Source organism: Salmo salar, chromosome 29, assembly GCF_965601325.2.
Source record: "Salmo salar chromosome 29, fSalSal1, whole genome shotgun sequence".
In the NCBI taxonomy this organism is placed as follows: Eukaryota; Metazoa; Chordata; class Actinopteri; order Salmoniformes; family Salmonidae; genus Salmo; species Salmo salar.
In genome coordinates this window covers 10,426,151-10,453,886 of record NC_138319.1, presented here as the reverse complement: position 1 = coordinate 10,453,886, position 27,736 = coordinate 10,426,151, and the positions used below count along the sequence as shown (strand labels likewise).

Genomic DNA, 27,736 nt, shown 5'->3' with positions numbered 1-27,736 from the left:
TTGGTGGTTGGAGACATCCCTCTAGTGGTGTGGGGGCTGTGCTTTGGCAAAGTGGGTGGGGTTATATCCTGCCTGTTTGGCCCTGTCCGGGGGTATCATCGGATGGGGCCACAGTGTCTTCTGATCCCTCCTGTCTCAGCCTCCAGTATTTATGCTGCAGTAGTTTATGTGTCGGGGGGCTAGGGTCAGTCTGTTACATCTGGAGTATTTCTCTTGTCTTATCCGGTGTCCTGTGTGTATTTAAATATGCTCTCTCTAATTCTCTCTTTCTCTCTTTCTGTCTTTCTCTCGGAGGACCTGAGCCCTAGGACCATGCCTCAGGACTACCTGGTATGATGACTCCTTGCTGTCCCCAGTCCACCTGGCCGTGCTGCTGCTCCAGTTTCAACTGTTCTGCCTGCGGCTATGGAACCCTGACCTGTTCACCGGACGTGCTTGTTGCACCCTCGACAACTACTATGATTATTATTAATTGACCATGCTGGTCATTTATGAACATTTTAACATTTGACCATGTTCTGTTATAATATCCACCCTGCACAGCCAGAAGAGGACTGGCCACCCCTCATAGCCTGGTTCCTCTCTAGGTTTCTTCCTAGGTTTTTGGCCTTTCTAGGGAGTTTTTCCTAGGGAGTTTTTCCTAGCCACCGTGCTTCTTTCACATGCTTTGCTTGCTGTTTGGGGTTTTAGGCTGGGTTTCTGTACAGCACTTTGAGAATATCAGCTGATGTACGAAGGGCTATATAAAAATAAATTTGATTTGATTTGAAATTTGATTTCCCCCCCTCACTCTATGTCATGAACATTCATAGCTAGATTCAAAGTAAATGTAGGAGCATACAGAGGCAATTCATTCTATACTCTACTGTATATATAACCATGAGAACTTGATTGAGAGACATAGGTTCTGTTGAGGTGCTGTGTGATCAAAAAACCCTAGAAATATTTATAATTTCTTTCCATTTTATTTATGTTATGCCCTATGAACTTTGTGCTTCTCTCATACTTGACTCATCAGCTATGTTTGAGCTGAATGTACAGTGCCTTCGGAAAATATTCAGACCCCTTGACTTTTTCCACATTTTATTACGTTACAGCCTTATTCTAAAATGGATTAAAAAAATAATAATAATCCTCAGCAATCTAAACACAATACCCCATAATGACAAAGCGAAAACAGGTTTTTAAAATGTAAAAAACAGAAATACCTTATTTACAGAAGTATTCAGACCCTTTGCTACGAGACTTAAAATTGAGCTCAGGTGCATCCTGTTTCGATTGATCATCCTTGAGATGTTTCTACAACTTGATTGGAGTCCAAGAGCAAAAGGTCCCACAGAGCAAAAACCAAGCCATGTGGTTGAAGGAATTGTCCATAGAGCGCCAAGACAGGATTGTGTCGAGGCACAGATCTGGGGAAGGGTACCAAAACATTTCTGCAGCATTGAAGGTCCCCAAGAACATTCTCAAATGGAAGAAGTTTGGAACAACCAAGACTCTTCCTAGAGCTGGCTGCCTGGCCAAACTGAGCAACCGGGGGAGAAGGGCCTTGGTCAGGGAGGTGACCAAGAACCCGATGGGCACTCTGACAGAGCTCTAGAGTTCCTCTGTGGAGATGGGAGAACCTTCCAGAAGCCACTCCTCAGTAAAAGGCCATGACAGCCCACTTGGAGTTTGCCAAAAGGCACCTAAAGACTCTCAGACCATGAGAAACAAAATTCTCTGGTCTGATGAAACCAAGATTGAAATCTTTGGCCTGAATGCCAAGTGTCACGTCTGGAGGAAACCTGGCACCATCCCTACGGTGAAGCATGGTGGTGGCAGCATCATGCTGTGGGGATGTTTTTCAGCGGCAGGGACTGGGAGACTAGTCAGGATCGAGGTAAAGATGAAGGAAGCAAAGTGCAGAGAGTTCCTTGATTAAAAACCTGCTCCAGAGCACACAGGACCTCAGACTGGGGCAAAGGTTCATCTTCCAACAGGACAACGACTCTAAGCACACAGCCAAGACAACGCAGGAGTGGCTTCAGGGCAAGTCTCTGAATGTCCTTGAGTGTCCCAGCCAGAGCTTAGACTTGAACCCAATCGAACATCTCTGGAGAGACCGTAAAATAGCTGTGCAGCAATGCTCCCCATTCAACCTGACAGAGCTTGAAAGGATCTGCAGAGAGGAATGGGAGAAACTCCCCAAATACAGGTGTGCCAAGCTTGTAGCGTCATACCCAAAAAGACTTGAGGCTGTAATCACTGCCAAAGGTGCTTCAACATAGTACTGAGTAAAGGGTCTGAATACTTAAGTAAATGTGATATGTCAGCTTTTTATTTGTAATACATTTGCTCAGGCCCTATGGGCCCTGGTCAAAAGTAGTGCACTATAAAGGGAATAGGGTGCTATTTGGGATGCAAGCCTTAGTTTCCCCCCGGTCGTGATGAAAAGCAATGAGTGCTTTAGAATAGTGTGTGTGAGTCGATACCATCACTGAAGGGCTGCTGTATAATGAGGGTGGTGGGCGGTTGGTTGATTGTCACTTCTCAGAATAGAACCCTTTGAAGTTTGGCTGGCTTACCATTAGCGCAGAACTCGTAAGGTGTACAGAGCTCATCCTCGAACAAGCAACCTGAAACAGCGAGAGAAATGCAAACTTAGAACAGAATTTACAACACATCACAATCATTCTCAAAGGACATTACACTTTCAAATCAAAGGTTGCCAGACGTTTTCAGACCTCTAGCAGTCTAATGCACGATGAAGCCACATCCCACGACATCGGTTGTTTAGATTGAGCTACATGCCTCCACCCCAAATTAATGGAAAAGATAAGCACTGAATAAAGTAAAAACAGGAAATTAGACAGTGCATATTTTTTCCATTTATTTGGGATTGAGGAATTAGCTAGATCTGCACATTAGTCTACTTTTTAAGACTGAATGTATCTGAAAAATATTCATTCGTGAGGGAAATATCTCCTTAGCAAAGCGCACGTTTTAATTGACTAAAGTATTAAACAAGTTCTCTGACATTTTGTCCAAAAGGTTAATGCACCATTAAAGAATTGATCTGTTCAATAAAGTCTTGGTGTCTGATCACATTCATCAAAGTCTCCTTACTACAGAGAAAGGGGCAAATCAAAAAGCCAGCCAGTCAGGCAGTAAGTCATTATTGAAATAGAACATTAACAACAACACTGATGGCATAGGTGACATCAAGTCCCTTTTAGGAGTAGGCTACAGAGGCACACATCACCATGATACACCACTGCACTGTGCCTTTAGTTTTAAGCACGACCTCTACGCCACTGTGTTCCATAAGTGCCAGCTGCCAGCCAATACTACACCTCATAGAAAAAAGGGTTCCAAAAGGGTTCTTCAGCTGTCCCCACAGGAGAACCCTTTTGGGTTCCGGGTAGAACCCTCTGTGGAAAGGGTTTTACATGGACGCTAAAAGAGTTATGCCTGGAACCAAAAGGGGTTCCTCAAAGGGTTCTCCTATGGGGACAGCCAAAGAACCCTGTTATGTTCCAGATAGCAAAACATTTTCTAAGAGTATACTTAATTGACTTGAACAATTTTGGGTGCATCAGTGCTACCAAATTTGATTTTGTGCACCCACCCTGTCTGACAACTTTTTTCATTACACTGGCTACTTCAGATTATCAGGAACACACTGTAATGCCCAATGGTACCGCTATCTATCACCAATTAGCCAGATTCCTTCCTCTGTCCTGTCTGGGTCTAAAATCCCAGGTCCATGGGCAATGTTCTTCCTCTATATAATTATTAATGAACATTAATGCTGACTGAGCGAGGCTGGGTGTTCTTGTTCCAGACTGATAAATTAACAGATGGCTGGAGCTTCTGGGTTACAGGTCCTGGTGGTCATATTTCACACTGAAGACGGACTAGACACCAGCCACAGGGATCAGACTGCTATCAACTCTCATCTACCCCGGTGAACATCCACCATTTAAATGTCTGAGACTGAGAGGTAGGGTTGCAAAATTCCGTTCCAGCCATTACTATGAGCCTGTCCTCCAATTTAAAGTGCCACAAGCCACCACTGGTGTGTAACTGTGGTCCGCTCAGGGTTTCTGCTTAGGTGACATGAAACAATTTCATGGTAGACATCATCAGAATGATCTAAACACTATGACACTGTCTAGATAGATAAAATGACTTTCTCTCGGTGTTCAGGACCCCAGGTGCAGCTGTTGGCGAGCGTAAGCTAACCAGACACAGGCCTGTCCTCTGGCTGGGAGATTTATCCTGGGATGGTAAAGTGGCCTTGTGTCCACGTGAGGAGAGGAGAACATTGCTGCTGTAAAATACGTCCCACTCCCAGAGGAAAAGAGGAGGTTATTTGACGCTGCTTGATTTGTCGAATCCCAGGTTGCCCCTATGGGCCCTGGTCAAAACAGAGAGTCATTGATTATTGGTTTCTATTGTAATTAAAGGGTGGTTTGGGATTGGAGAAAAGCACAATTTTGAACAGAACATTACTTTGCCACAATCCAATGTGGGAATACTTTTCAAGGGGACCTATATTCATAGACAGTGTCTGCCTGTGCCATATCACGACACAACCTCAATAGCTCTGGAATAGTCAAGTGTAGCACACAAAGGCAGTGTGACGTCAACAGCTGAATCCTTTGTGTGTTCGGTTTGGGATTGGAACAATGCAAACTTATGAACACGACCTTTATTTCCAGTTAAATATTTTGGACAATCCATTGTGAGAATACTTTTCAAGAGGACCTATTCATAGGCAGTGTGCCACATCACGACACAACATCAATAGCCACTATGGGTTATCATGAATAGGCCTAGCATACAAAGGCAGTGTGACGTCAACAGATAAATACAGATGAATACAGTATATTCTTCAGTGATGGCCCATCACACAACTCTGTCCTTTTACCGCTTTCTCTTTCTTTCTCTCACTCTTTTTATCACCTGCAATGGCGAAGGCAAGCTCACCCGGATGACCCTCTCGGACAGAGGTGCGCGGTTCGTGGCGGTGCATGCCTAATGGACTAAGTTGGGGAAGAAGCCTTGGACAGACAGTACTTTAATGACTACTTACAGATGTGAGCAGTCTATTAATCACTATACTGAGAGGAGAGAGAGAGAGAGAGGCAGAGAGATGATAAAGCATTACATGATGGCCACTGTAATTGTGACCCAGAGAATGAAATATATTAAAAAGCTTTCCCTCAGCCTCCAGAGTGGTCTATGGCACTGCATCGCAGTGTATGTTTGATCCCAGGCTGTCATTAACGGCCCGTAACCAGGAGTCCCATAGGGTGGTGAACAATTGGCCCAGCATTGTCCGGGTTAGGGGAGGGTTTGGCCGGGGGGGCTTTACTTGGCTCATCGCGCTCTAGCGACTCGTGGCAGTCCTGGCGCCTGTAGGCTGACTTCGGTCATCAGTATAATGGTGTTTCCTCCTACTGTACACATTTGTGCAGCTGGCTTCCGGGTTAAGCGAGCGGGTGTTAAGAAGCGCAGTTTGGCGGGTCATGTTTCGGAGGATGCATGACCCGACTTTCGTCTCTCCCGAGCCCGTTGGGGAGTTGCAGCGATGAGACAAGATCGTAATCATGAAATTGGGGGTAAAACCAACTAGGAGAGAGAAGTTATTATACAGACATTGCTTGTTCAAGTTTCTTGGGTTTATTTCTGATACACATCATTAAAAACATTTTCTTAATGTTCTCTAGGACAATTTGATTGTGAGGGCTACGTTGGCCTCCAAATTGCGTCTGCTTGGGGTAATGAATTCTTCTTTGTGTCAGCTGAATAGCTATTTAATAGTCATGGGAGTGCCATTTCACAAAGGGACATAATCACAAAACTATTATGTAGCTCTGCTTTCAGGGACAAACACACTCACAGACACACACGCACGCACCAACAGTTTTTCTCTCTCACACCAAATGTCTCCAGCTGTCCATATATTTGAAAGCCTGAGGAATATGACTGTCACTCAACTGTTAAGTGCCTGGGAAATGGCACCCGAGGCTTCCCTTAGCCCCTCCATACTCCATCTCCCACATCTCAACCTCCCACAATGTTGCAAACCCTACAGACTGAACCAACTTCTTAAAGCGTCTCAGAGTAAGAGTGCTGATCTAGGATCAGGTCCCCCCTGTCTATGCAATCATACGCGGTGTGATCAAGTTTTGTAAATACTGACCCATATCCCTTTGAAATGTTGCTTCAGTGCTTCAGGACCCTCAACCAACCATGCGGTGGCCTCTTCGTTGTGCTCCTCACCCCTCGGCAATTACTGTCAGTCCACTCAACTTTACCCCCTAAACACTCCACCAACTACTTCATTCATTACGTTGTCTGTGAGGGCTTGTCAGCTCTCAATATTAATTAATGCCTTCAATTTAGTGAAGTGTCCGCTGTGTGTGTGTGTGTGTGTGTGTGTGTGTGTGTGTGTGTGTGTGTGTGTGTGTGTGTGTGGTCAGATAGTACTGAGTGAGAGTAAGGCGGGCAGGACGTCCAATTGATAACGCCACGTTTCCACTCCTGGACGCGGTGGTGGTAGAGATGATTAAAATGGTCTTTTAATTAAAATGCAATCAGTGAGGATGATGTTGAGGACCTCAGGACAAAAAAAAAAAAAGGTAAATGGGTCCTGTTGTCGTCATCAGGTATCTGAGGAGAGAAACTCTTTAGAGAGAAACTCATATCTAATTTAAATAACCACATTACAACACATGGCTATTTGAAGAGTTTATTTCCAAAACGCTATATCCACCAATTCTTTTACATTTCTTTTTTTTTTTTTTATCAAAAATGATTTCTCATAAGCATGCTCTGGATAAGCATGCTCTGGATAAGAGCATCTGCTAAATGACAAAAAATGTCAAATGTAAATGCTTTACATACAAATATCATATTACTGTGTTGAATTATAAAAATAAAATGTATAATTTGTACATTAATAAAAAACGGTATTTATTTGTTCAATTTGACTGTGTAAAACCTTGCAGGACTACTTATTTCTCTGAGAGTGTGATGATATATGCGTTTTGCAAAAAAACATGATTATTTGTCTCTGAAATGAAACCATCAAGTGATAGATTTTAAACAAATACATGTCTGTCAATGAACAACCTTCTCCAAATGCTGGCCCATGTTGACTCCAATGCTTCCCACAATTGTGTCTTGTTGGCTGGATGGCCTTTGGGTGGTGGACCATTCTTGATACACAAGGGAAACTGTTGAGCATGAAAGACCCCGCAGCATTGCAGTTCTTGACACAAACCGGTGCGACTGGCACTGACCACCATAACCCGTTGAAAGGGACTTAAATCTTTTGTCACCCTATGAATGGCACACATACACAATCCATGTCTCAATTGTCCCAAAGCTGAAAAATCCCTCTTTAACCCATCTCCTCCCATTTATCTAAACTGATTGATCTGTCCTCTATAAAAAAATTGATGTGCCACTATAACCACATAAGAGATAAATGGGTACAGCATTCTTACTCACGGTGCAACAAATATAGCCTCTTAAAAGGCACGCCGCAAAATATGTTAATAAGCCAGAAACAACAATACCCTTTGACCACAGTAGTGGTCAAAGGGTTTTTGGCGCTCCAAAGATACGGTACGCTACTGTATTCTGTGGAATGGAATTACAGTACCATTCTAAACACAGAAATGATTTGCCCCGCTCACAACACTTTCCCTCAATGCACCATGATTTACAGTATGCTGCAGTAAAACATTTCAGAGTATTTTATGGTTGATAATACCAAACATTACCTTATCATTTAGTTTTACATTACAGTGTAAGTTAAAGAAAAATATCCCTCCCACTCTAGAAGTAGTCTCCGCATTTAGGAGTAGTCTCCGCATGTGTATGAATCCTCACCAGGGGTCTCAGGGTTCTCACTACGTGGTAAAATGTTATCTGCATTCTCCCAGTCTTGACTGCTAGCACACCGACTACATCAAGGACTGATCCATCAGGTTACCATGGTCAGGCCAGCCCCAGACTATAATAAGCATCCCCTTTGGAAGTCCTCCACCACACCAAATGGATAGAGGTTCAAACCACATTGATTGGGTTGTGTTGCTTTCGTTTTTTTTATTATGAATGAGCAAACATTGACAGAGTGACTGACTCATTTTACGGACTTCACTCTTCTACTAATTCTTACCAGGCTCCGACATAGCTTGTGATAATCCAACACAAGAGAGTTCAGCGTTACATTATTAAAGCCTAATGCAAAATGAATTTGCTGAATAGAACGGGCTTAACTACAGGTAGGCTAAATGTAGCAGCAGACGCCAAATATAGCTAGAGCCGGGTGACCTGATTTGCATTGATATGTGGAGGATCAAGAAGATCTGAACCAGACTACGGTGTCCACATTAGGACAGTGGCAGCCTCAGCAGGACTTCTTTCAATCTTATTTCTAGAGTGTATGAGCTGTAGAATTTAATGCACATCAATAATACATCTTTACATTGACACTTGTTTAGGCAGCACAATGACATATTGTCATAAAGAGCAAATTCTCCAGTGTAAGAAAACATAATAAAACTAAAACAGAGTGTTAAATCAACACTGACAGTGTTGAGTCTATGGACCCATTTAGACACCGGAACAGTGTTAAATTAACACTGATTAGTGTGAAGCCTTATTCAAATATTTCCCAGAGTGCCTTGCCTTTCGAGTAAATTGTAGAGATACCACCCATGACTGTATGTGTTAGTGACAGAGACATGCTTGGTGCATTCATACATTTTTGGTACTATGGACTTCACCAAGTAAGATCCTAAGCGAATGTCATCATTAAATTGCTTTATATTTAAACTGGAACAAAACAGTTCAGTAACAAGTGCAAAAAACTAACTAACTGTTTGGATTAATTTAGAAACATTAATGTTATTTATATTTGTAAAGCATAAGATTAATGAATCAATGCACAGACATAGATATTGAAAGAAACAATTCTAAAAATCAACCTGCAATAGAGCATGCTGGAGAATATGATAATGATTGGCATGGTTTTGGTTCAAAGTGATGTTTGTGAGTTTCAGGTCCATGTAAAACTAGGCCCTATGAAATACGTATGGTATTGTGTTAAATATATCCTTTTTTTTTTTTTTTTTTTTAGCAGACGCTCTTATCCAGAGCGACTTACAGTAGTGAATACATATATTTAATACATTTTTTTTCTCCGTACTGGTCCCCCGTGGGAATCGAACCCACAACCCTGGCGTTGCAAACACCATGCTCTACCAACTGAGCCACACGGGACCACAGTGTTTGCTTAGGATTTCACTTGAAGTCCATAGGAACTAAAATGGATGAATGGCCAGTAAGTTACTGTAATTGATTTTATAGTACAGCTACTGTAATCCATTTTACGGCAATCCATTTTACATTACCAAAATGTTACTGTAATCTAATTTACATTATATTGCTGGAATTACACATGCAGTTACATATTACCCAGTGGTCTTTGTAAGTTTCCATTTTTAAATTTACATCTCGATTTTGGTCATTTAGCAAGCATTCTTGTCCTCAGCAACTTAGTCAGTGCATTCAACCAAGGTTGATAAAAATAAATAAAAACATCACAGTCATAGCAAGTAAAACTTTTCTGTAACCGTTACTGAAAATGTTGTTGTTGTTAAGGTTTATTGGTCTTCAAAATAATTGCAATTACAACAAGATATCTTATGATATATCTCTGGATAGTGTCAATACAATACAGTGATATGGACGGTAACTTGATGCCAGAGCAACAAAACACAGTACATAAAGTAAAAGTGACTATTAAACTGTAATAAAAAAAATCAACGTGTGGGCAAAAGGTGATTTTTATCCCCCTCAGTTTTAGTTTTATGTCTCTATATAAAAATAGCAAAAAAAAGTTCAAATGATTGACTGACAGGTTGGTGCAAAATCTGTATCTTCGGACAAAGGACAGAGCACGCCGCGGTGTGTGTAGGGGGCTATGGATAAGTATAACTCCTTTAGGTTTCCAAAAAATGCGGGAAAGAATGCTTCTCATCTGTGGTAGGCTAAGTGAATAACGTAATACGCCTCAGCCTGTAATATTTGACTTTGGTTCATAAGAGCGGGGTCAAGTTTGCCGTTGGAGCTGCTTCACTCACATATGTATCACGTCCCATCACTACAGAGTTTAGTTAGCTTCTTAGGTAGGTGTAAAAAAGCGTTAGTGTTATTAGCCTTAGACTATTCAGCTAGCTCGACCCAGCCAATCTGCCATGATGGATATCAGAAATAGGCTTAGCCAAAGTACCCAAACAAAGCCAAAGGAGAAGGAGAGCAATGAGCAGCAGCAGCTGCCGAGCTCCAGCTCGCTCCACGTGCAGAGCCTACCCACCCTTCCACAAGTGCCGCCAGGATAATGGCTCCACAGCCCCCTCCACCCCCGACTGTTCCTGACGATCTGGGAATAGAGGAGGCTGCCAAGATTAGCCTAGAACCCTGCCCTAGCCGCAGGTTTTCTGTTGTAATGTTACGTTTGATACTGGAGCTCTGAGGCATGCGTCGAAATCACTACGCAGTGTACTTTGAAGTAGTGTGCCAATGCCTGTGTCATTTTATCAGAAGCATGTGATCAATGATGCTGAAGCTTCGTTTAGTCAAACAACCACCTGATTGGTTTGGTATTGGTTTGGTAGAAAACAAAAAGCTGTGCAGACGCTATGGGGTGTGGGCAATCATCTATAATAATTTGGCTGCTCTAAATTCTATTGACCAGCAGGTGCCACTAGTGTACACTGTGTTGATCAAAGCCTTGAGTAAATGAACCCATTTTCACCACGATTGGATGAAAAACCTTAATGCTGCAGGAAGCTTCATTTCTTCATTACTAGTTTTCTGTCCAAAAACATTAATTTAACAGCAACTAGTCCATAGGAGGAGAGTGGCTGGAATATTTGGTTACTGCAGATGCGGAATTTTGTTTCCCATGTCGAAAGTTCTGTGTTGGGATCCATGCTAACATAGACAAAGAATTCGCTAGGCACGCATCAAGCAACGAGCATTTGAAAATGCACTGCACAGTGGGAAAAAAAAAACAAGTTCAAAGTGCTATGGGAACATTGGTGTCAACACTTATTAATGATGGGCAGCTGGCAAGAAATCACATGTATTTGTTGGCGATTGTGGACATTATTGAGTTCCTTGTTTCAAACCAGCAACTATTGAGGGGGACATTGGATGTGATAAAGTCAAGAGGGGATGGGGGCAGTGGGCTTTTCTGTCTATGATAGAATATACTCTCTGAAAAGACAAGGAACTTGCCAAGGTGTTTTAGCACCATACCCCACAATGCCACATACATGTCACACGATATTCAAAATGAAATCATAGGGGGGTATCCAAAAATAAAATAAAATAAAATGTTATTAGTCACATGCGCCGAATACAACAGGTGTAGACCTTACAGCGAAATGCTTACTTACAAGCCCCTAACCAACAGTGCAGTTTAAAAAAATAAGGATAAGAATAAGAGATAAAAGTAACAAGTAATTAAGGAGTAGCAGTAAAAAATAACAATATATACAGGGGGGTGCCTGTACAGAGTCAATGTGTACGGGTCACCGGTTAGTTGAGGTAGTATGTACATGTAGGTAGAGTTGCATACTACTAGACTATGCATAGATGACAACAGAGAGTGGCAGTGGTGTGGAGAGGGGGCAATGTGAATAGTCCGGGTAGCCATTTGACTAGATGTTCAGCAGTCTTATGGGTTGGGGATAGAAGCTGTTTAGAAGCCTCTTGGACCTAGACGTGGCACTCCGGTACCGCTTGCCATGCGGTAGCAGAGAGAACAGTCTATGACTAGGGTGGCTGGAGTCTTTTACAATTTTTAGGGCCTTCCTCTGACACCGCCTGGTATAGAGGTCCTGGATGGCAGGAAGCTTGGCCCCAGTGATGTACTGGGCCATTCGCACTACCCTCTGTAGTGCCTTGCAGTCGGAGGCCGAGCAGTTGCCATACCAGGCAGTGATGCAACCAGTCAGGATGCTCTCGATGGTGCAGCTGTAGAAACTTTTGAGGATCTGAGGACCCATGCCAAATCTTTTCAGTCTCCTCAGGGGGAATAGGTTTAGTCGTGCCCTCTTCACGACTGTCTTGGTGTGCTTGGACCATGTTAGTTTGTTGGTGATTAGGACACCAAGGAACTTGAAGCTTTCAACCTGCTCCCCTGCAGCCCTGTCGATGAGAACGGGGGCATGCTCGGTCCTCTTTTTCCTGTAGTTCATCATCTCCTTTGTCTTGATCACGTTGAGGGAGAGGTTGTTGTCCCGGCACCACACAGCCAGGTCTCTGACCTCCTCCCTTTAGGCTGTCTCATTGTTGACGGTGATCAGGCCTACCACTGTTGTGTCATCGGCAAATTTAATGATGGTGTTGGAGTCATGCCTGGCCGTGCAGTCATGAGTGAACAGGGAGTACAGGAGGGGGCTGAGCACGCACCCCTGAGGGGCCCCCGTGTTGAGGATCAGCGTGTCGGATGTGTTGTTACCTACCCTTACCACCTGGGGGCTGTCCGTCTGGAAGTCCAGGATCCAGTTGCAGAGGGAGGTGTTTAGTCCCAAGGCCCTTAGCTTATTGATGAGCTTGGAGGGCAGTATGGTGTTGAACGCTTAGCTGTAGTCAATGAATAGCATTCTCACATAGGTGTTCCTTTTGTCCAGGTGGGAAAGGGCAGTGTAGAGACCGCATCATCTGTGGCGTTATGCAAATTGGAGTGAGTCTAGGGTTTCTGGGATGATGGTGTTACAGCTACAGGCGAAAACACATTTTCCACTTTGACAAATGTTTTCAGTCAGCATGGAAGAAGCATGCAACACCGGAGGAAAGGTCAACTAATCCAACTGGCATTTGAGGGGGGGATCTTGGAATGATAAATTACTCAGGAAGTTCCACAGAGCACCAAGGAGGTTGCATCTCTTCTGAAAAGGTAAGAAACAATTTAGCTGGTTGGTTTTTATCAAAATCTTGGTGGTATAGCCAGTGGCGCCATTTCAGCAAAGATCTAGGGTATGGAATGGCAAAATAACTTCCTTAGCCAGCATAGGTTTTCAACGGCCTTGCGTTAGTGTGTAGGGCGTTGTCCGTGGTGCTGACAGAGCACAGCTGAGATCACTTCTTGGTCAAAAGCAGTGGTGTAAAGTACTTAAGTAAAGATACTTTAAAGTACTATTTAAGTAGTTTTTGGGGGGTTTTGTACTTCACTTTACTATTTATATTTTTGATAACTTTTACTCCAATACATTCCTAAAGAAAAGAATGTACTTTTTACTCCATACATTTTCCCTGACAGCCAAAAGTACTTGTTACATTTTGAATGCTTTGCAGGACAGGAAAACTGTCAAATTTACGCACTTATCAAAAGAACATCCCTAGTCATCCCTACTGACACTGATCTGGCAGAACCACTAAACACAAATGCTTCATTTGTATATTATGTCTGAGTGTTGGAGTATGCCCCTGACTATCCGTAAATAAAAATAAATAAAAAATGGTGCTGTCTGGTTTGCCTGATATAAGGAATTTGAAAAGATTTATACCTTTGCTTTTGATAATTAAGTGTATTTGAGCAATTATATTTACTTTTGTTACTTACGTATATTTACTGAAATAGTATTTTACTGGGTAACTTTCCCTTTTATTTGAGTCATGTATGACAAGTATGACAATTGGCTACTTTCTCCACGTGATATAAGCAGAATTGAATATAATTCAAATGCAAGAACCAAAATGACGCCACTGGGTATAGATACATATTAATATATGTTTCATTATAGAAATAGATACATGCTATTATGGTTGGTTCTTGGTAGCCTATTGGTTTTCGTGGTTGTGAATGGAACTGTACATATTGGAAACGTGTTAATGATAGGCTGGCATTGCTTGATTGATTACGTGGGTCGGGCGACATGATTTTCCATGTTTGAAGCGGGCCTATAGGCATATTTGTTTAGCAAGACAGCTGTGCATGGCTGCATCTCACTGTAGTAGGCTTCAGGCTATGTTTTGGTTATTTGGATCTCCATTCGCCTTTCGTTTGCTGCGTTTGTTTACTGTTAATGTAACTATCCTAAATATAGATTGTGTCATGCCTTTATCTATCTGATATTTTGTTTACAAGGCCTACTTCTGTTCACATTAATTTGTTCGCATTTGCAGTTGTGTTGGTATTCTAAGCATGACTCCTATTCAGTATTTTAGTTTGCATGCATGAATAACAAGGCTACTACTTGCGACATTTAGTTTACATTAACATCGGCTGTTTGTAATAGGTGAATTACCTATACTATATTATCTATACTGAACAAAAATATAAACATGTAAAGTGTTGGTCCTTCCCTGTAGCTCAGTTGGTAGAGCATGGTGGTAGAGCTCAGTTGGTAGAGCATGGTGTTTGCAACGCCAGGGTTGTGGGTTCGATTCCCACGGGGGGCCAGCAAAAAATAAAAAAAAAGAAATGTATGAAATGTATGTATTCACTACTGTAAGTCGCTCTGGATAAGAGCGTCTGCTAAATGACTAAAATGTAAAATGTTGGTCCCATATTTCATGAGCTGAAATAAAATATTGAAGAAATGTTCCATAACACAAAAATCTTATTGCTCTCATATTTTGTGCACAAATGTATGTATGTATGGGCAGGCATAAGCTACGGACAATGAACACAATTATTGCATTTTATCGATGGCCATTTGAATGCACAGAAATACCGTGACGAGATACTGAGGCCCATTGTCGTGCCATTCATCTGCCGCCATCACCTCATGGTACAGCATGATAATGCATGGCTCCATGTCGCAAGGATCTGTACACAATTCCTGAAAGCTGAAAATGGCCCAGTTCTTCCACGGAATACATACTCACCAGACATGTCATCCATTGAGCAGGTTTGGGAGGCTCTGGATCGTCTTGTACGACAACGTGTTCCAGTTTCAACCAATATCCAGAACTTCGCACAGCCATTGAAAAGGAGTGGGACAACAGTCCACAGGCCCCAATCAATAGCCTGATAATCTCTATGCGAAGTCAAGGTATTGGAGTGGCCATCACAAAGCCCTGACCTCAATCCTATAGAACATTTGTGGGAAGAACTGAAAAAGCATGTGCGAGCAAGGAGGCCTACAATCCTGACTCAGTTACACCAGCTCTGTCAGGAGGAATGGGCCAAAATTCACCCAACTTATTGTGGGAAGTTTGTTGAGGGCTACTCGAAACATTTGACCCAAGTTAAACAATTTAAAAGGCAATGCTACAAAATACTAATTGAGTGTATGTAAACTTCTGACCCACTGGGAATGTGATGAAAGTAATAAAAGCTGAAATAAATCATTCTCTCTACTATTATTATGACATTTCACATTCTTAAAATAAAGTGGTGATCCTAACTGACCTAAGAGAGGGAATTTGTACTTTAACTTCCTGACTGATGTCTTGAGATGTAGCTTCAATATATCCACATAATTTTCCCGCCTCATGATGCCATCTATTTTGTGAGGTGCACCAGTCCCTCCTGCAGCAAAGCACCCCCACAACATGATGCTGCAACCCCCGTGCTTCACGGTTGGGATGGCGTTCTTCGGCTTGCAAGCGTCCCACTTTTCCTCCAAACATAACGATGGTCATTATGGCCAAACAGTTCTATTTTTGTTTCATCAGACCAGAGGACATTTCTCCATGTGCAGTTGCAAACCATAGTCTGTTTTTTTATGGCGGTTTTGGAGCAGTGGCTTCTTCCTTGCTGAGCGGCCTTTCAGGTTATGTTGATATAGGACTCGTTTCACTGTGGATATAGATACTTTTGTACCTGTTTCCTCCAGCATCTTCACAAGGTCCTTTGCTGTTGTTCTGGGATTGATTTGCACTTTTTCCACCTAAGTACGTTCACCTCTAGGAGACAGAACCAGTCTCCTTCCTGAGCTGTATGACGGCTGCGTGGTCAGATGAACGTGGGATCTTCAGGTGTTTGTAAATTGCTCCCAAGGATGAACCAGACTTGTGGAGGTCTACAGTTTTTTTTCTGAGGTCTTGGCTGATTTCTTTTGATTTTCTCATGATGTAAAGCAAAGAGGCACGGAGTTTGAAGGAAGGCCTTGAAATAGATCCACAGGTACACCGCCAATTGACTGAAATGATGTCAATTTGCCTATCAGAAGCTTCTAAAGCCATGACATCATTTTCTGGAATTTTCCAAGCTGTTTAAAGGCTCAGTCAACTTAGTGTATGTAAACTTCTGACCCACTGGAATTGTGATACAGTGAATTATAAGTGAAATAATCTGTCTGTAAACAATTGTTGGAAAAATTACTTGTGTCATGCACAAAGTAGATGTCCTAACCGACTTGCCATAACTATAGTTTGTTAACAAGACATTTGTGGAGTGGTTGAAAAACGAGTTTTAATGACTCCAACCTAAGTGTATGTAAACTTCCGACTTCAACTGTATATTCATTATCAAAACGGCCTTGCTTTAGTGTGTAGGGCGCTACCCATTGTGCTGATACAGCGCAGCGCCAACCTGTCACTTCAAAAGCACTCAATCAATGGTTTCAGAGTCTCTGCATTTGAACTTTATGTTTATTGTGATATAGCGTGATATAAGTCAAATTCAATATAATTCCAATGCAAGAACCCCCTCCAAAACTGTGCTCCCGCAACGATTTCAACTGCCGCCTTAGTCATTTTATTCTGGCGCCAGGTCTGTATTTGGAGAAAGCAGGTTGGCTTTGCATATTACAGCATATTAATGAATACTAGGTGTTTTATATCACTTGCATTCTTAGAGGCCTACAAAGGCTACCAAACTGGCTGGGATTACAGGGCAAAACAGATCAAATGGACATGGGTAAATATTCAACCATTAACAGGTTTAATACCACTCTGATCTGTTCTCTATATATATTTAATTGTTAATGAACCACTACCACATACCAATTAAATTGGTGCATCACTGTCAAATATAGCTTCTTACAAGGCTTCCCTTAAAATGTGTTAATGCATGAGAAACAACAATACCATGCACCCACTAGCTCCAGAAATGTGGTATGGTTCTGTATTCTTAATTACAGTAAATATATGGCAGCAATTGGGCAGTAAATTACTGTAAAGTTTCAGGACAAGGTTTGTAGAATTCCTAAAATACAGTATATTACCATATGTGTGGGTACAGCATTCTCACTCGCAGATGCAACAAATAGCCTCTTACAAGGTACGCCTTAAAATATGTTAATGAGCCAGAGACTCTTCCCTGCCCACAACATTTTTTGCCACAATGCGCCATAATTAATACTGTAAAACACATTTATGGTATTCTACTGTAGTTTATACATGGCCAACAGTGCACACAAAAAATACAATTATGGCTGGTAACGCTACAATTTACTAGAAAGGCAATGCTCTCAGGGAAATATTGGAACAAGGCTTTACACTAAGCAAGGGCTCTCCAACCCTGTTCTTTGGAGAGCTACCGTCTTGTAGGCTTTGACTCTGACCCTAATTTAGCACACCTGATTCTAATAATTACATGGTTGATAAACTGAATTAGGATAGTTACAACTGGGATTTGAGCGAAACCCTACAGTTAGGTAGCTCTCCAGGAACAACGTTGGAGAGCCCTGCACTAAGCAGTGTGTTAATTTAACACTGTTCCGGTGTCTAAATGGGTCCACAGACTCAACATTTTCAGTGTTGATTTAACACTCAGTGTTCATTTTTTTTTGGGGGGGGGGGTTTAACACTGGAGAATTTGCTGTGTAAAATATGCAAACTACGATTCCTCTGCTAAATAAATGCCTTACAGCACTAACATATAAACCGGACAGACTTCAATGAATGGAAATAGCTCAGACGGAAATGTGTCTACTGAAACCTTACAGGTACCACCTCAGGTGTTTCTCTGGAAACACACAGATGGTGTTTCTAAATCCATTAAATTCCCAGTATGTAAAAACCAGTGCTCTAGATAAGTCCTAACGCCTTGAGCACCACAATCTCCGCAGCTGTTTGGCAAAGAGAGGCGCTCCCCCAAGATGCCCCGCTGGCTGCTTCATTACTGACAGCATGTTCTGTGTAAGGTACACACAATCACCTTCAGATCACATCTGCACTGCAGGTTTGTAACATAACACACTCTCAGAAAAAAAAGTATGGTTAGGGTACAGTAGTAATGTACCTTCAGGAGGTACACACACAATCTCGTACTGTTCAGTACCTTTTAGGGTACGTGTGCAGCAGATAATCTAGTTTATGGTAAAACATTTTACCCAATATTTTGAATATAAAAGATACAATCCTCACATCATTAAAAAACCACAACCTTCATTATCATATTGCAGGTTGATTTTCAGAATTGTTTGTTTCAAAGTGTGTTTTTGCATGCACATTGATTGATTTGATTTTATGCTACACAAAGATAAATAGCATACATTTTTCTAAACTAATCCAATCTGTTAGAAGTTGAATTTATTCCACCCGTTAGTGAGATAGTTGTTCCCACTTGGATGGTTTAGGTATTGTCATTCCAATTCAGGTTGCAGGTGATTAAAAGTAAAGAAAAATGGGGATATCCTAACTCTGACTGAATTCCAAAAGGAATTACATATCGCTTTGCATGCCAGCACACAATGTGACTAGCTTGATGTGGCCTGCAAACCAGGAGTTTCAGACTACTATGCTGGGGTAAAAATAGATTGTCAAAGTATGGCCTTATGTAATGTATTGTCATAAACAGTTTAATTTCAATTAATATTCACTTAGGCACTCAACTGGAAGGCTGCTTCATGATTGCAACAACCATGTCTCTGTCAAGAGCAAACACAGTCATGCGCGGTACTGGGAACGCGGCACCTGGGAAATATGCAAATAGGACTTTACAGCCTACAGTGTTAAAACACCCAAAAACCTTTTGGTAGGTACATTTTTGCCACTTAAAAGGAACAAACAGTTTTTTTCACTATTGTGGTAGCCTAAAGAAGCAAATTTGCACCTTCTGCAAAGGTAAGCTTTTGTACCTGTACCTCTACACTATTGGCTCTTTTATGGAACAAACTGCAAGGGTACAATTATAGTGCCTTCAGAAAGTATTCACACCCCTTGACTTATTCCACAATTTGCTGTTACTGCCTGAATTCAAAATGGATGAAGTACTTTTTTCTCATCGATCTACACACAATACCCCATAATGACAAAGTGAAAACATGTTTCTTGAAATGTTAGCAAATTTCTAGAAATACAAAAATATCTAATTTACATAAGTATTCACACCTGAGTCAAAACTTTGTAGAAGCACCTTTGTATCTAAGAGATTTCCACACCTGGATTGTGCCACATTTGCCCATTATAATTCTTCAAGCTCTTTCAAATTGATTGCTGATCATTGCTAGGCAACCATTTTCAGGTCTTGTCATAGAATATCAAGTAGGTTTAAGTCAAAACTGTAACTCAGTCACTCAGGAACATTCCCTGTCTTCCTGGTATGCAACTCCAGTGTATATTTGGCCTTGTGTTTTAGGTTATTGTCCTGCTGAAAGGTGAATTCAGCTCCCAGTGTCTGGTGGAAAGCGGGCTGAACCAGGTTTTCCTCTAGTATTTTGCCTGTGCTTAGCTACATTCCGTTTTTTTATCCTGAAAAAAACTCACCAGTCCTTAATGATTACAAGCATACTCATAACATGATGCAGCCACCACTATGCTTGAAAATATGGAGAGTGGATTTGCTCCCAACATAACACTTTATATTAAGGAAATAAAGTTAATTTCTTTACCCAACCGTGGGACAGACTGTTTGTTTCCACACTCGGGACTCTGACTCTCTATTGGTTACAGAGACTTTTGGCCTGCCATCTTATTCTTACCACCTCTCGCCGGCTTTGTATTCATGTTTCTGATGCACATTCAGATATCATAAATCAGCACTGCAGAGCTCTCCCTGTACTATGCCGTGCCTTGATTGTATTACTGTTGATGATATCTGGAAATGTGTGTGTATACCCTGGCCCATCTACTGTTGCTAGCCCCAATTCTGACGTGTGCTCTGATATCTGCTTCACTGATTTCTGCTCTCATAAAAGCTTGGGTTTTCTGCACGTTAACACTAGAAGCGTATTACCTAAACTGGATCAATTGAAAGTGTGGGTTCACAGCTCCAATCCAGATGTGTTGGTTATTACTGAGATGTAGTTAAGAAAGAGTGTTTTGAGTACTGATGTTAACCTTTCTGGTTATAACCTTTTTCGGCAAGACAGATCTTCCAAAGGTGGGGGAGTGGCAATCTTTAACAAGGATCACCTTTAGTGCTCGGTTGTCTCCATCAAGTCTGTCCCCAAACAATTTGATTTGCTGGTTTTAAGCATTAAACTTTAAAACAGCTCTTTGTTGTCTGTTGCTGGGTGCTATCATCCTCCATCAGCACCGGCCTGTACCCTAACATGCCCTAAGCTCTCTCCTGGCCCCTTACACTAAGTCTGAATTTGTACTGCTAAGTGACCTAAACTGGGACAAGCTTAAACCACCTGACCAAGTCCTAAAGCAATGGGACTCCCTAAATCTTTCTCAGATTATCACCAATCCCACAAGGTATGACTCCAAACACCCAGAAATGGCTACTCTCCTCGATGTTATCCTCACAAATTATCCTGATAGGTATCAGTCTGGTGTTTTCTGTAATGACCTTGGTAATCACTGTTTTACAGCCTGTGTTAGTACCGGCTGCTCAGTGAAACGTCCTGTCCTGATTTGTCATAGAAGCATGCAAAAAAACTTCAATGAGCAAGCCTTACTTCATGAACTGGCCTCAGTAAAATGGTATAGAATCAGCTTGATCCCCTCTGTCTAAAAACGCTCAGACTTTCTTTTTTGATAATTTGAGTGGTATTGTTAACAAACACTCCCCCATAAAGAAAATGAGAATTAAAAATAGGTTCAGCCCCTGGTTCGACCGTGATCTTGCAGAGTTACTCCACCTCAAGAATTGCATTTGGCGAAAGGCTCGGCACACGCATACTCAAGACGACTGGCTATCATTCAGGCAAATGAGAAATAAGTACACTAAGGCTATCCGGAAGGCCAAAGTTAGTTACTTTAAGGAGCAGTTCTCTCTCTGTGGGTCTAAATCCAAGAAGTTCTGGAAAACGGTTAAAGACCTGGAGAATAAACCCTCCTCCTCACAGCTGCCCATGTCCCTTAATGTTGATGATGTGGTTGTTACTGACAAGAAGCACATGGCTGAGCTCTTTAATCACCACTTCATTAAGTCAGGATTCCTATTTGACTCAGCCATGCCTCCTTGCCCGTCCAACATTTCCTAACCTCCCACCCCTTCTAATGCAACTAGCCCCAACACTCCTCGCTCTTTTCCCCTGCCCCGCTACAAAGTTTCTCCCTGCAGGCAGTCACTGAATCCGAGGTGCTAAAGGAGCTCCTTAAACTTGACCCCAAAAAAAACATCTGGGTCAGATGGTTTAGAGCCTTTCTTCTTTAATTAAGGTTGCTGCCCCCATCATCGCCAAGCCTATCTCTGACCTTTTTAACCTGTCTCTCCTTTCTGGGGAGGTTCCCATTGCTTGGAAGGCAGACACGGTCTGTCCTTTATTCAAAGGCGGCGATCAAGCTGATCCTAACTGTTATAGGCCTATTTATATTTTGCCTTGTTTATCAAAAGTGTTGGAAAAACTTGTCAATATTCAACTGACTGGCTTTCTTGATGTCTGTAGTATTCTCTCTGGTATGCAATCTGGTTATGGATGTGTCACTGCAACCTTAAAAGGTCCTCAATGACGTCACCATTGCCCTTGATTCTAAGTAATATTGTGCTGCTGTTTTTATTGACTTAGCCAAAGCTTTTGATACGGTAGACCATTCCATTCCTGTGGGCCGGCTAAGGAGTATTAGTGTCTCTGAGGGGTCTTTGGGCTTGTTTGCTAACTACCTCTCTCAAAGAGTGCAGTGTATAAAGTCAGAAAATCTGCTGTCTCAGCCACTGCCTGTCACCAAGGGAGTATCCCAAGGCTCGATCCAAGGCCCCATGCTCTTCTCAATTTACATCAACAACATAGCTCAGGCAGTAGGAAGCTCTCTCATGCATTTACTCTATATGCAGATTATACAGTCTTATACTCAGCTGGTCCCTCCCTGGATTTTGTGTTAAATGCTTTTCAACAAAGCTTTCTTAGTGTCCAAAAAGCTTTCTCTACCCTCAACCGTGTTCTGAACACCTCCAAAACAAAGGTCATGTGGTTTGGTAAGAAGAATGCCCCTCTTCACACAGGTGTTATTACTACCTCTGAGGGTTTAGAGCTTGAGGTAGTCACCTCATACAAGCACTTGGGAGTATGGCTAGACGGTGCACTGTCCTTCTCTCAGCACATATCAACGCTGCAGGCTAAAGTTAAATCTAGACTTGGCTTCTTCTATCGTAATCGCTCCTCTTTCACCCCATCCGCCAAACTAACCCTGATTCAGTTGACCATCCTACCCATGCTAGATTACGGGGATGTAATTTATAGATTGGCAGGTAAGGGTGCTCTCGAGCGGCTAGATGTTCTTTACCATTCGGCCATCAGATTTGCCACCAATGCTCCTTATAGGACACATCACTGCACTCTATACTCTGTAAACTGGTCATCTCTGTATACCCGTTGCAAGACCCACTGGTTGTTGCTTATTTATAAAACCCTCTTAGGCCTCATTCTCCCCTATCTGAGATATCTGCTGCAGCCCTCTTCCTCTACATACAACACCCGTTCTGGCAGTCACATTCTGTTAAAGGTCCCCAAAGCACACTGGGTCGCTCCTCTTTTCAGTTCGCTGCAGCTAGCGACCTGAACAAGCTGCAACAAACACTCAAACTGAACAGTTTTATCTCAACATCTTCATTCAAGGACTCAATCATGGACACTCTTACTGACAGTTGTGGCTGCTTTGTGTGATGTATTGTTGTCTCTACCTTCTTGCCCTTTGTCCTGTTGACTGTGCCCAATTATGTTTGTACCATGTTTTGTGCTGCTACCAGGTTGTGTTGCTACCATGTTATTGTTAGGTTGTGTTGCTACAATGCTGTGTTGTCATGTGTTACTGCCTTGCTATGTTGTTGTCTTATGTCTCTCTTTATGAAGTGTTGTGTTGTCTCTCTTGTTGTGATATGTGTTTTGCCCTATATTTATATTGTATTTATTTATTTATTTTAATTCCAGGCCCCCGTCCCCGCAGGAGGCCTTTTGCCTTTCGGTAGGTCGTCATTGTAATTAATAATTTGTTCTTAACTGACTTGCCTAGTTAAATAAAGGTTAAATAAATAAAAAATAAATAGGTTAGTATTGTGGAGTAACTACAATGTTGTTGATAGGTTTCTCCTATCACAGCCATTAAACTCTGTAACTGTTTTCAATGGCCTCAAGGTGAAATCCCTGAGTGGTTTCCTTCCCCTCAGGCAAATGAGTTACAGTAGGAAGGATGCCTGTTGTGATACACCATCCAAAGTGCAATTAACTTCACCATGCTCAAAGGGAGAGTGTAGCATGGCTGTCTGTCTTCAGGGGTATGACAGGGGGGGGAGAGAGAGAGGAGGAGACAGAAAGTCATTTGGGGACAGAATAAAAGCTTGTTGATGAATGCAACTCGTAATTTCACAGAGATGAAAGATACTGCAGTCTGCACTTCTAACCTATCAGATTATGTGCACCTGAATATTCATTACAGCCATACAGTATTTCATCCCATTGATCTATCATTCTGTATGCCGCCACACAGGTGGGTGCCGTGCCTTATTTCAACACGGACAAAGCGGATGCTGTGAGGCTGGAAGTGAGTACAGCCACCTCCCACCGAGTGCTCTTAGCAACATATCTCATCCTGCCTACGTCCCAAATGGCAACCTATTCCAACCTATTCCTTTATAGTGCACTACTTTTGTCCAGGCTCGATAGGGCTAAAGTCACAAGTAGTGCACTGTATAGGAAATAGGGTGCCATTTGGGACGTAGTCCATCTCCGTAGCCATTGTAGCCGTGAAAATACCTTTTATTATGATTATTGGCTTCTTCCAAGGACACTCTCTTCTACAAGTCCTCTCTGTGCTGTTATCAGTCAAAAAAGCTATTTTCGAAACAGTGCAGTCGGTAGGTGACAGCAAGGAAGTGTAATAAAAGGTAGTGGCGTTGGACAAAGAACAGTGCTTTAGTGAGGAAAAGGGAAAGTAACATGACCTGGAGACAAATTAGCATCTCTTTGACACAGCGTCTTCTGATTTAAGAGCCTTGTCTCATTAAACTGTAACACTCTGCACCTAAAACAGGGGAAATGTTTCAAAGGCAAGAAAACAAATACATGTGCTTCTAATAAGGCAGGGGTTTTCAAACTGGGGTCCACAGCACCCTGTGTGTCTACAAAAGGTACTATAGGGGTCGGGGGGGGTATTATTATAATTTGTTTTTGAATATCACTAGCTGCAACAGAATACCATTGTTGATAACATTTGTATGTCTCTGTGCCCAGTATGAAGTAAGTTAAGAGGTAGTTTCCCAAGTCAATGCTAACTAGTGTTAGCGCAATGACTGGAAGTCTACAGGAACATTTAGCATGCTAGCTGTTCCTGTACATCCAACTCTGGGGAAGTAGATAAATGGCTTCATTGCCAAAATCTCAAACTCTCCCTTTAAAAAGGAGCTAATTACAGTTTTTTTCTGCATAGACAATTCTTAGGCAGGCCATCTACATGGCAATTGTCAGGATAGAAAAACAGTTTGTGTCAACTTAAATGACCGAAACCTGATATAAATCCTGCAGAAAAGATATTGAACTATACAGTGCATTCGGAAAGTATTCAGATTTTCCACATTCTGTTATGTTAGACTTATTTAAAAATAGATTAAATTGTTTTTTGATTATTTTAGCAAATTACATAAGTATTCAGGCCCTTTACTCAGTACTTTTTTGAAGCACCTTTGGCAGCGATTACAGGTCAGAGTTTTATTGGGTATGATGCTACAAGCTTGGCACACCTGTATTTCGGAAGTCTCTCCCATTCTTCTCTGCAGATCCTCTCATGTTCTGTCAGGTTGGATGGGGAGCGTCGCTGCACAGCTATTTTCAGATCTCTCCAGAGATGTTAGATCGGGTTCAAGTCCAGGCTCTGGCTGGGACACTCAAGGACATTCAGAGACTTGTCCCGAAGCCATTCCTGCGTTGTCTTGGCTGTGTGATCAGGGTCGTTGTCCTGTTGGAAGGTGAACCTACATTCCAGTCTGAGGTCCAGAGCACTCTGGAGAAGGTTTTCATCAAGGATCTCTCTGTACTTTGCTCCGTTCATCTTTCCATCGACCCTGACTAGTCTCCTTGTCCCTGCCGCTGAAAAACATCCCCACAGCATGATGCTGGCACCACCATGCGTCACCATGGGGATGGTGCAAGCTTTTCTCTAGACGTGACGCTTGGCATTCAGGCCAAAGCGTTCAATCTTGGTTTCATCGGACCAGAGAATTTTGTTTCTCATGGTCTGAGAGTCTTTAGATGCCTTTTGGCAAACTCCAAGCGGTCTGTCATGTACCTTTTACTGAGGAGTGGCTTCCGTCTGGCTACTCTACCATAAATGCCTGATTGGTGGAGTGCTGCCGAGATGGTTGTCCTTCTGGAAGGTTCTCAAATCACCACAGTGACCATCAGGTTCTTGGTCACCTCCCTGACCAAGGCCCTTCTCCCCCAATTGCTTAGCTTGGTCCGGCATCTAGCTCTAGGAAGTCTTGGCGGTTACAAACTTCTTCCATTTAAGAATCGGAGGCCAGAGTGTTCTTGGGGACCTTCAATGCTGTAGAATTCTTTTGGTACCCTTCCCCAGATCTGTGCCTCGACAATCCTGTCTCGGCACTCTACGGACAATTCCTTCGACCTCATGGCTTGGTTTTTTGCACTGATGTGCACTGAACTGTGGGACCTTATATAGACAGGCGTTTGACTTTCCAAATCATGTCCAATCAATTGAATTTACCACAGGTGGACTCCAATCAAGTTGTAGGAACATCTCGAGGATGAGCAATCGAAACATGAAGCACCTGAGCTCAATTTCGAGTCTCATAGTAAAGGATCTGAATACTTATGTAAATAAGGTATCTGTTTTCGAACATTTCTAAAAACGTAACAAAATGTGGAAAAGGTCAAGGGGTGTGAATGCTTTCCGAATGCACTGTACAGTATATATAGATTTCTTGAAAACTAACAATCAAATAAAAGCTAGACAGTCAGAGAGAATTGAAAATTACAAAAACCGGGCATTCAGGGCACATGCCCATTGATTTTGTTATAATGTTTGAGCAGAAAATACAGCCTTAGCCATGGCAAAATACACATAATTGCTGGAAATTTGCTTAACATGGAAAAATTCTCTCTGCTCAATGGAAAAATGTGTAGAATTGCAGAAAATTGGCTTTAAAACAGCAGCAACAACAAAATAGGCCACCAAGATATCTTTGCTTTTCTAAATAATAGACTATGTTAGAATTACATTTTACACTTCCTCTTCCAATGAACTGTGGGGAGATCAAAATAATTTGACTGTCTACCAAATCTACTCATTTTAAAATGTTGATTACTTCTACTTGTCATTATCATTCACCTGATGATAAGACAAGATGTGATTTTTTTTTTTTTTTGCTAACATATGATGCGGGTCCCTGGGTCGCCGGTTTGCCTGGACGAGGGTCCCGGGGAAACTAAAAGTTTGAAAACCCCTCTTATAAGGAACATCTCATGTCAAGCCATATACGATGCAAATCATCACATCATTACTCAATAATTCATGCTCTTTTTTTTGGTTTCCATATGTATTTCACACCTTGGGTAAGAAGGCTTATAGTCAACAAGGTTGTTTCACTTTAATAAATCATGATAAAATGCCCAGCCCAACCCGGCTCAAGAAAGCAATATGTTGTGTAACCTCAACATTCTTTCTCAGAGGGCACATTGTAAGCAGGCAATAATTTCTCCAGTTAATCACCTTCACAACTTACATGACCCACTGACATGCATGACATTGAGTTCAGAACACTGATTTAACAGGAGTCAGGTGCACCCTTGCACCCTTGGCCATATGGAACAATGTGGTCAAACAGTAGGCTCCCTCTGTGTTTCGCGTGCTTCCTGAGTATTTCACAGAAATTCTGGGGAGGTCAGGTGACAGGACCGTCACTATGAATTAAAGATGGCACCGTGGCAACCAAGCAAAGCAACTGAGGCCGCTGAAATGGGCAGGATGACATTTTGCCTGACCCATTGAATGATTTCCCTCGTACCGACTTGTGGTAGGATGTTTAACAGGGAAGTCAAACGGGTCACTTTGCGTGTGCAAGCATTGCATAATAAATGTACACATGAATGTTATTCAATCATTTCATTCATTCTGCTCGTGTGCGTCAGTGAGCGCCTGCAATGCCAAACTCTAAAATAGAACTTGGTTCTATTTGAGATGCTCGACACATTGCAAGTCCTGCCTCCTCCATATCCTTATTGCTTTTCACAAAGATACAACCCACTTGGTTGCTTTAAAGACAAACAAGGAGATATTAATCAAAGATAAAAAAAAGGAAACCAAGTTGATTTTTAGTTATCTGTGTATTAGTCCTCGGAGTAGAGAAACACACGATTGTTGTATGATCTGGGTCAAAATTCTACAAAGAACCAGCTATAATGGTGACCATATTCATGATCAGGTT

General features: G+C 42.1%; 1 protein-coding gene across 3 annotated transcripts in view; it reads right to left on the bottom strand.

Moving 5' to 3' along the window:
• Positions 1-27,736, bottom strand: part of ptprn2 (protein tyrosine phosphatase receptor type N2) — a 284,202-nt gene that overhangs the window by 234,282 nt on the left and 22,184 nt on the right. For all 3 annotated transcript variants that reach the window (XM_014180659.3, XM_014180660.3, XM_014180658.3), the window contains exon 2: positions 2,568-2,618. In XM_014180659.3, the coding sequence (XP_014036134.1) occupies positions 2,568-2,618 (51 nt within the window). The remainder of the gene's footprint in view (positions 1-2,567; positions 2,619-27,736) is intronic.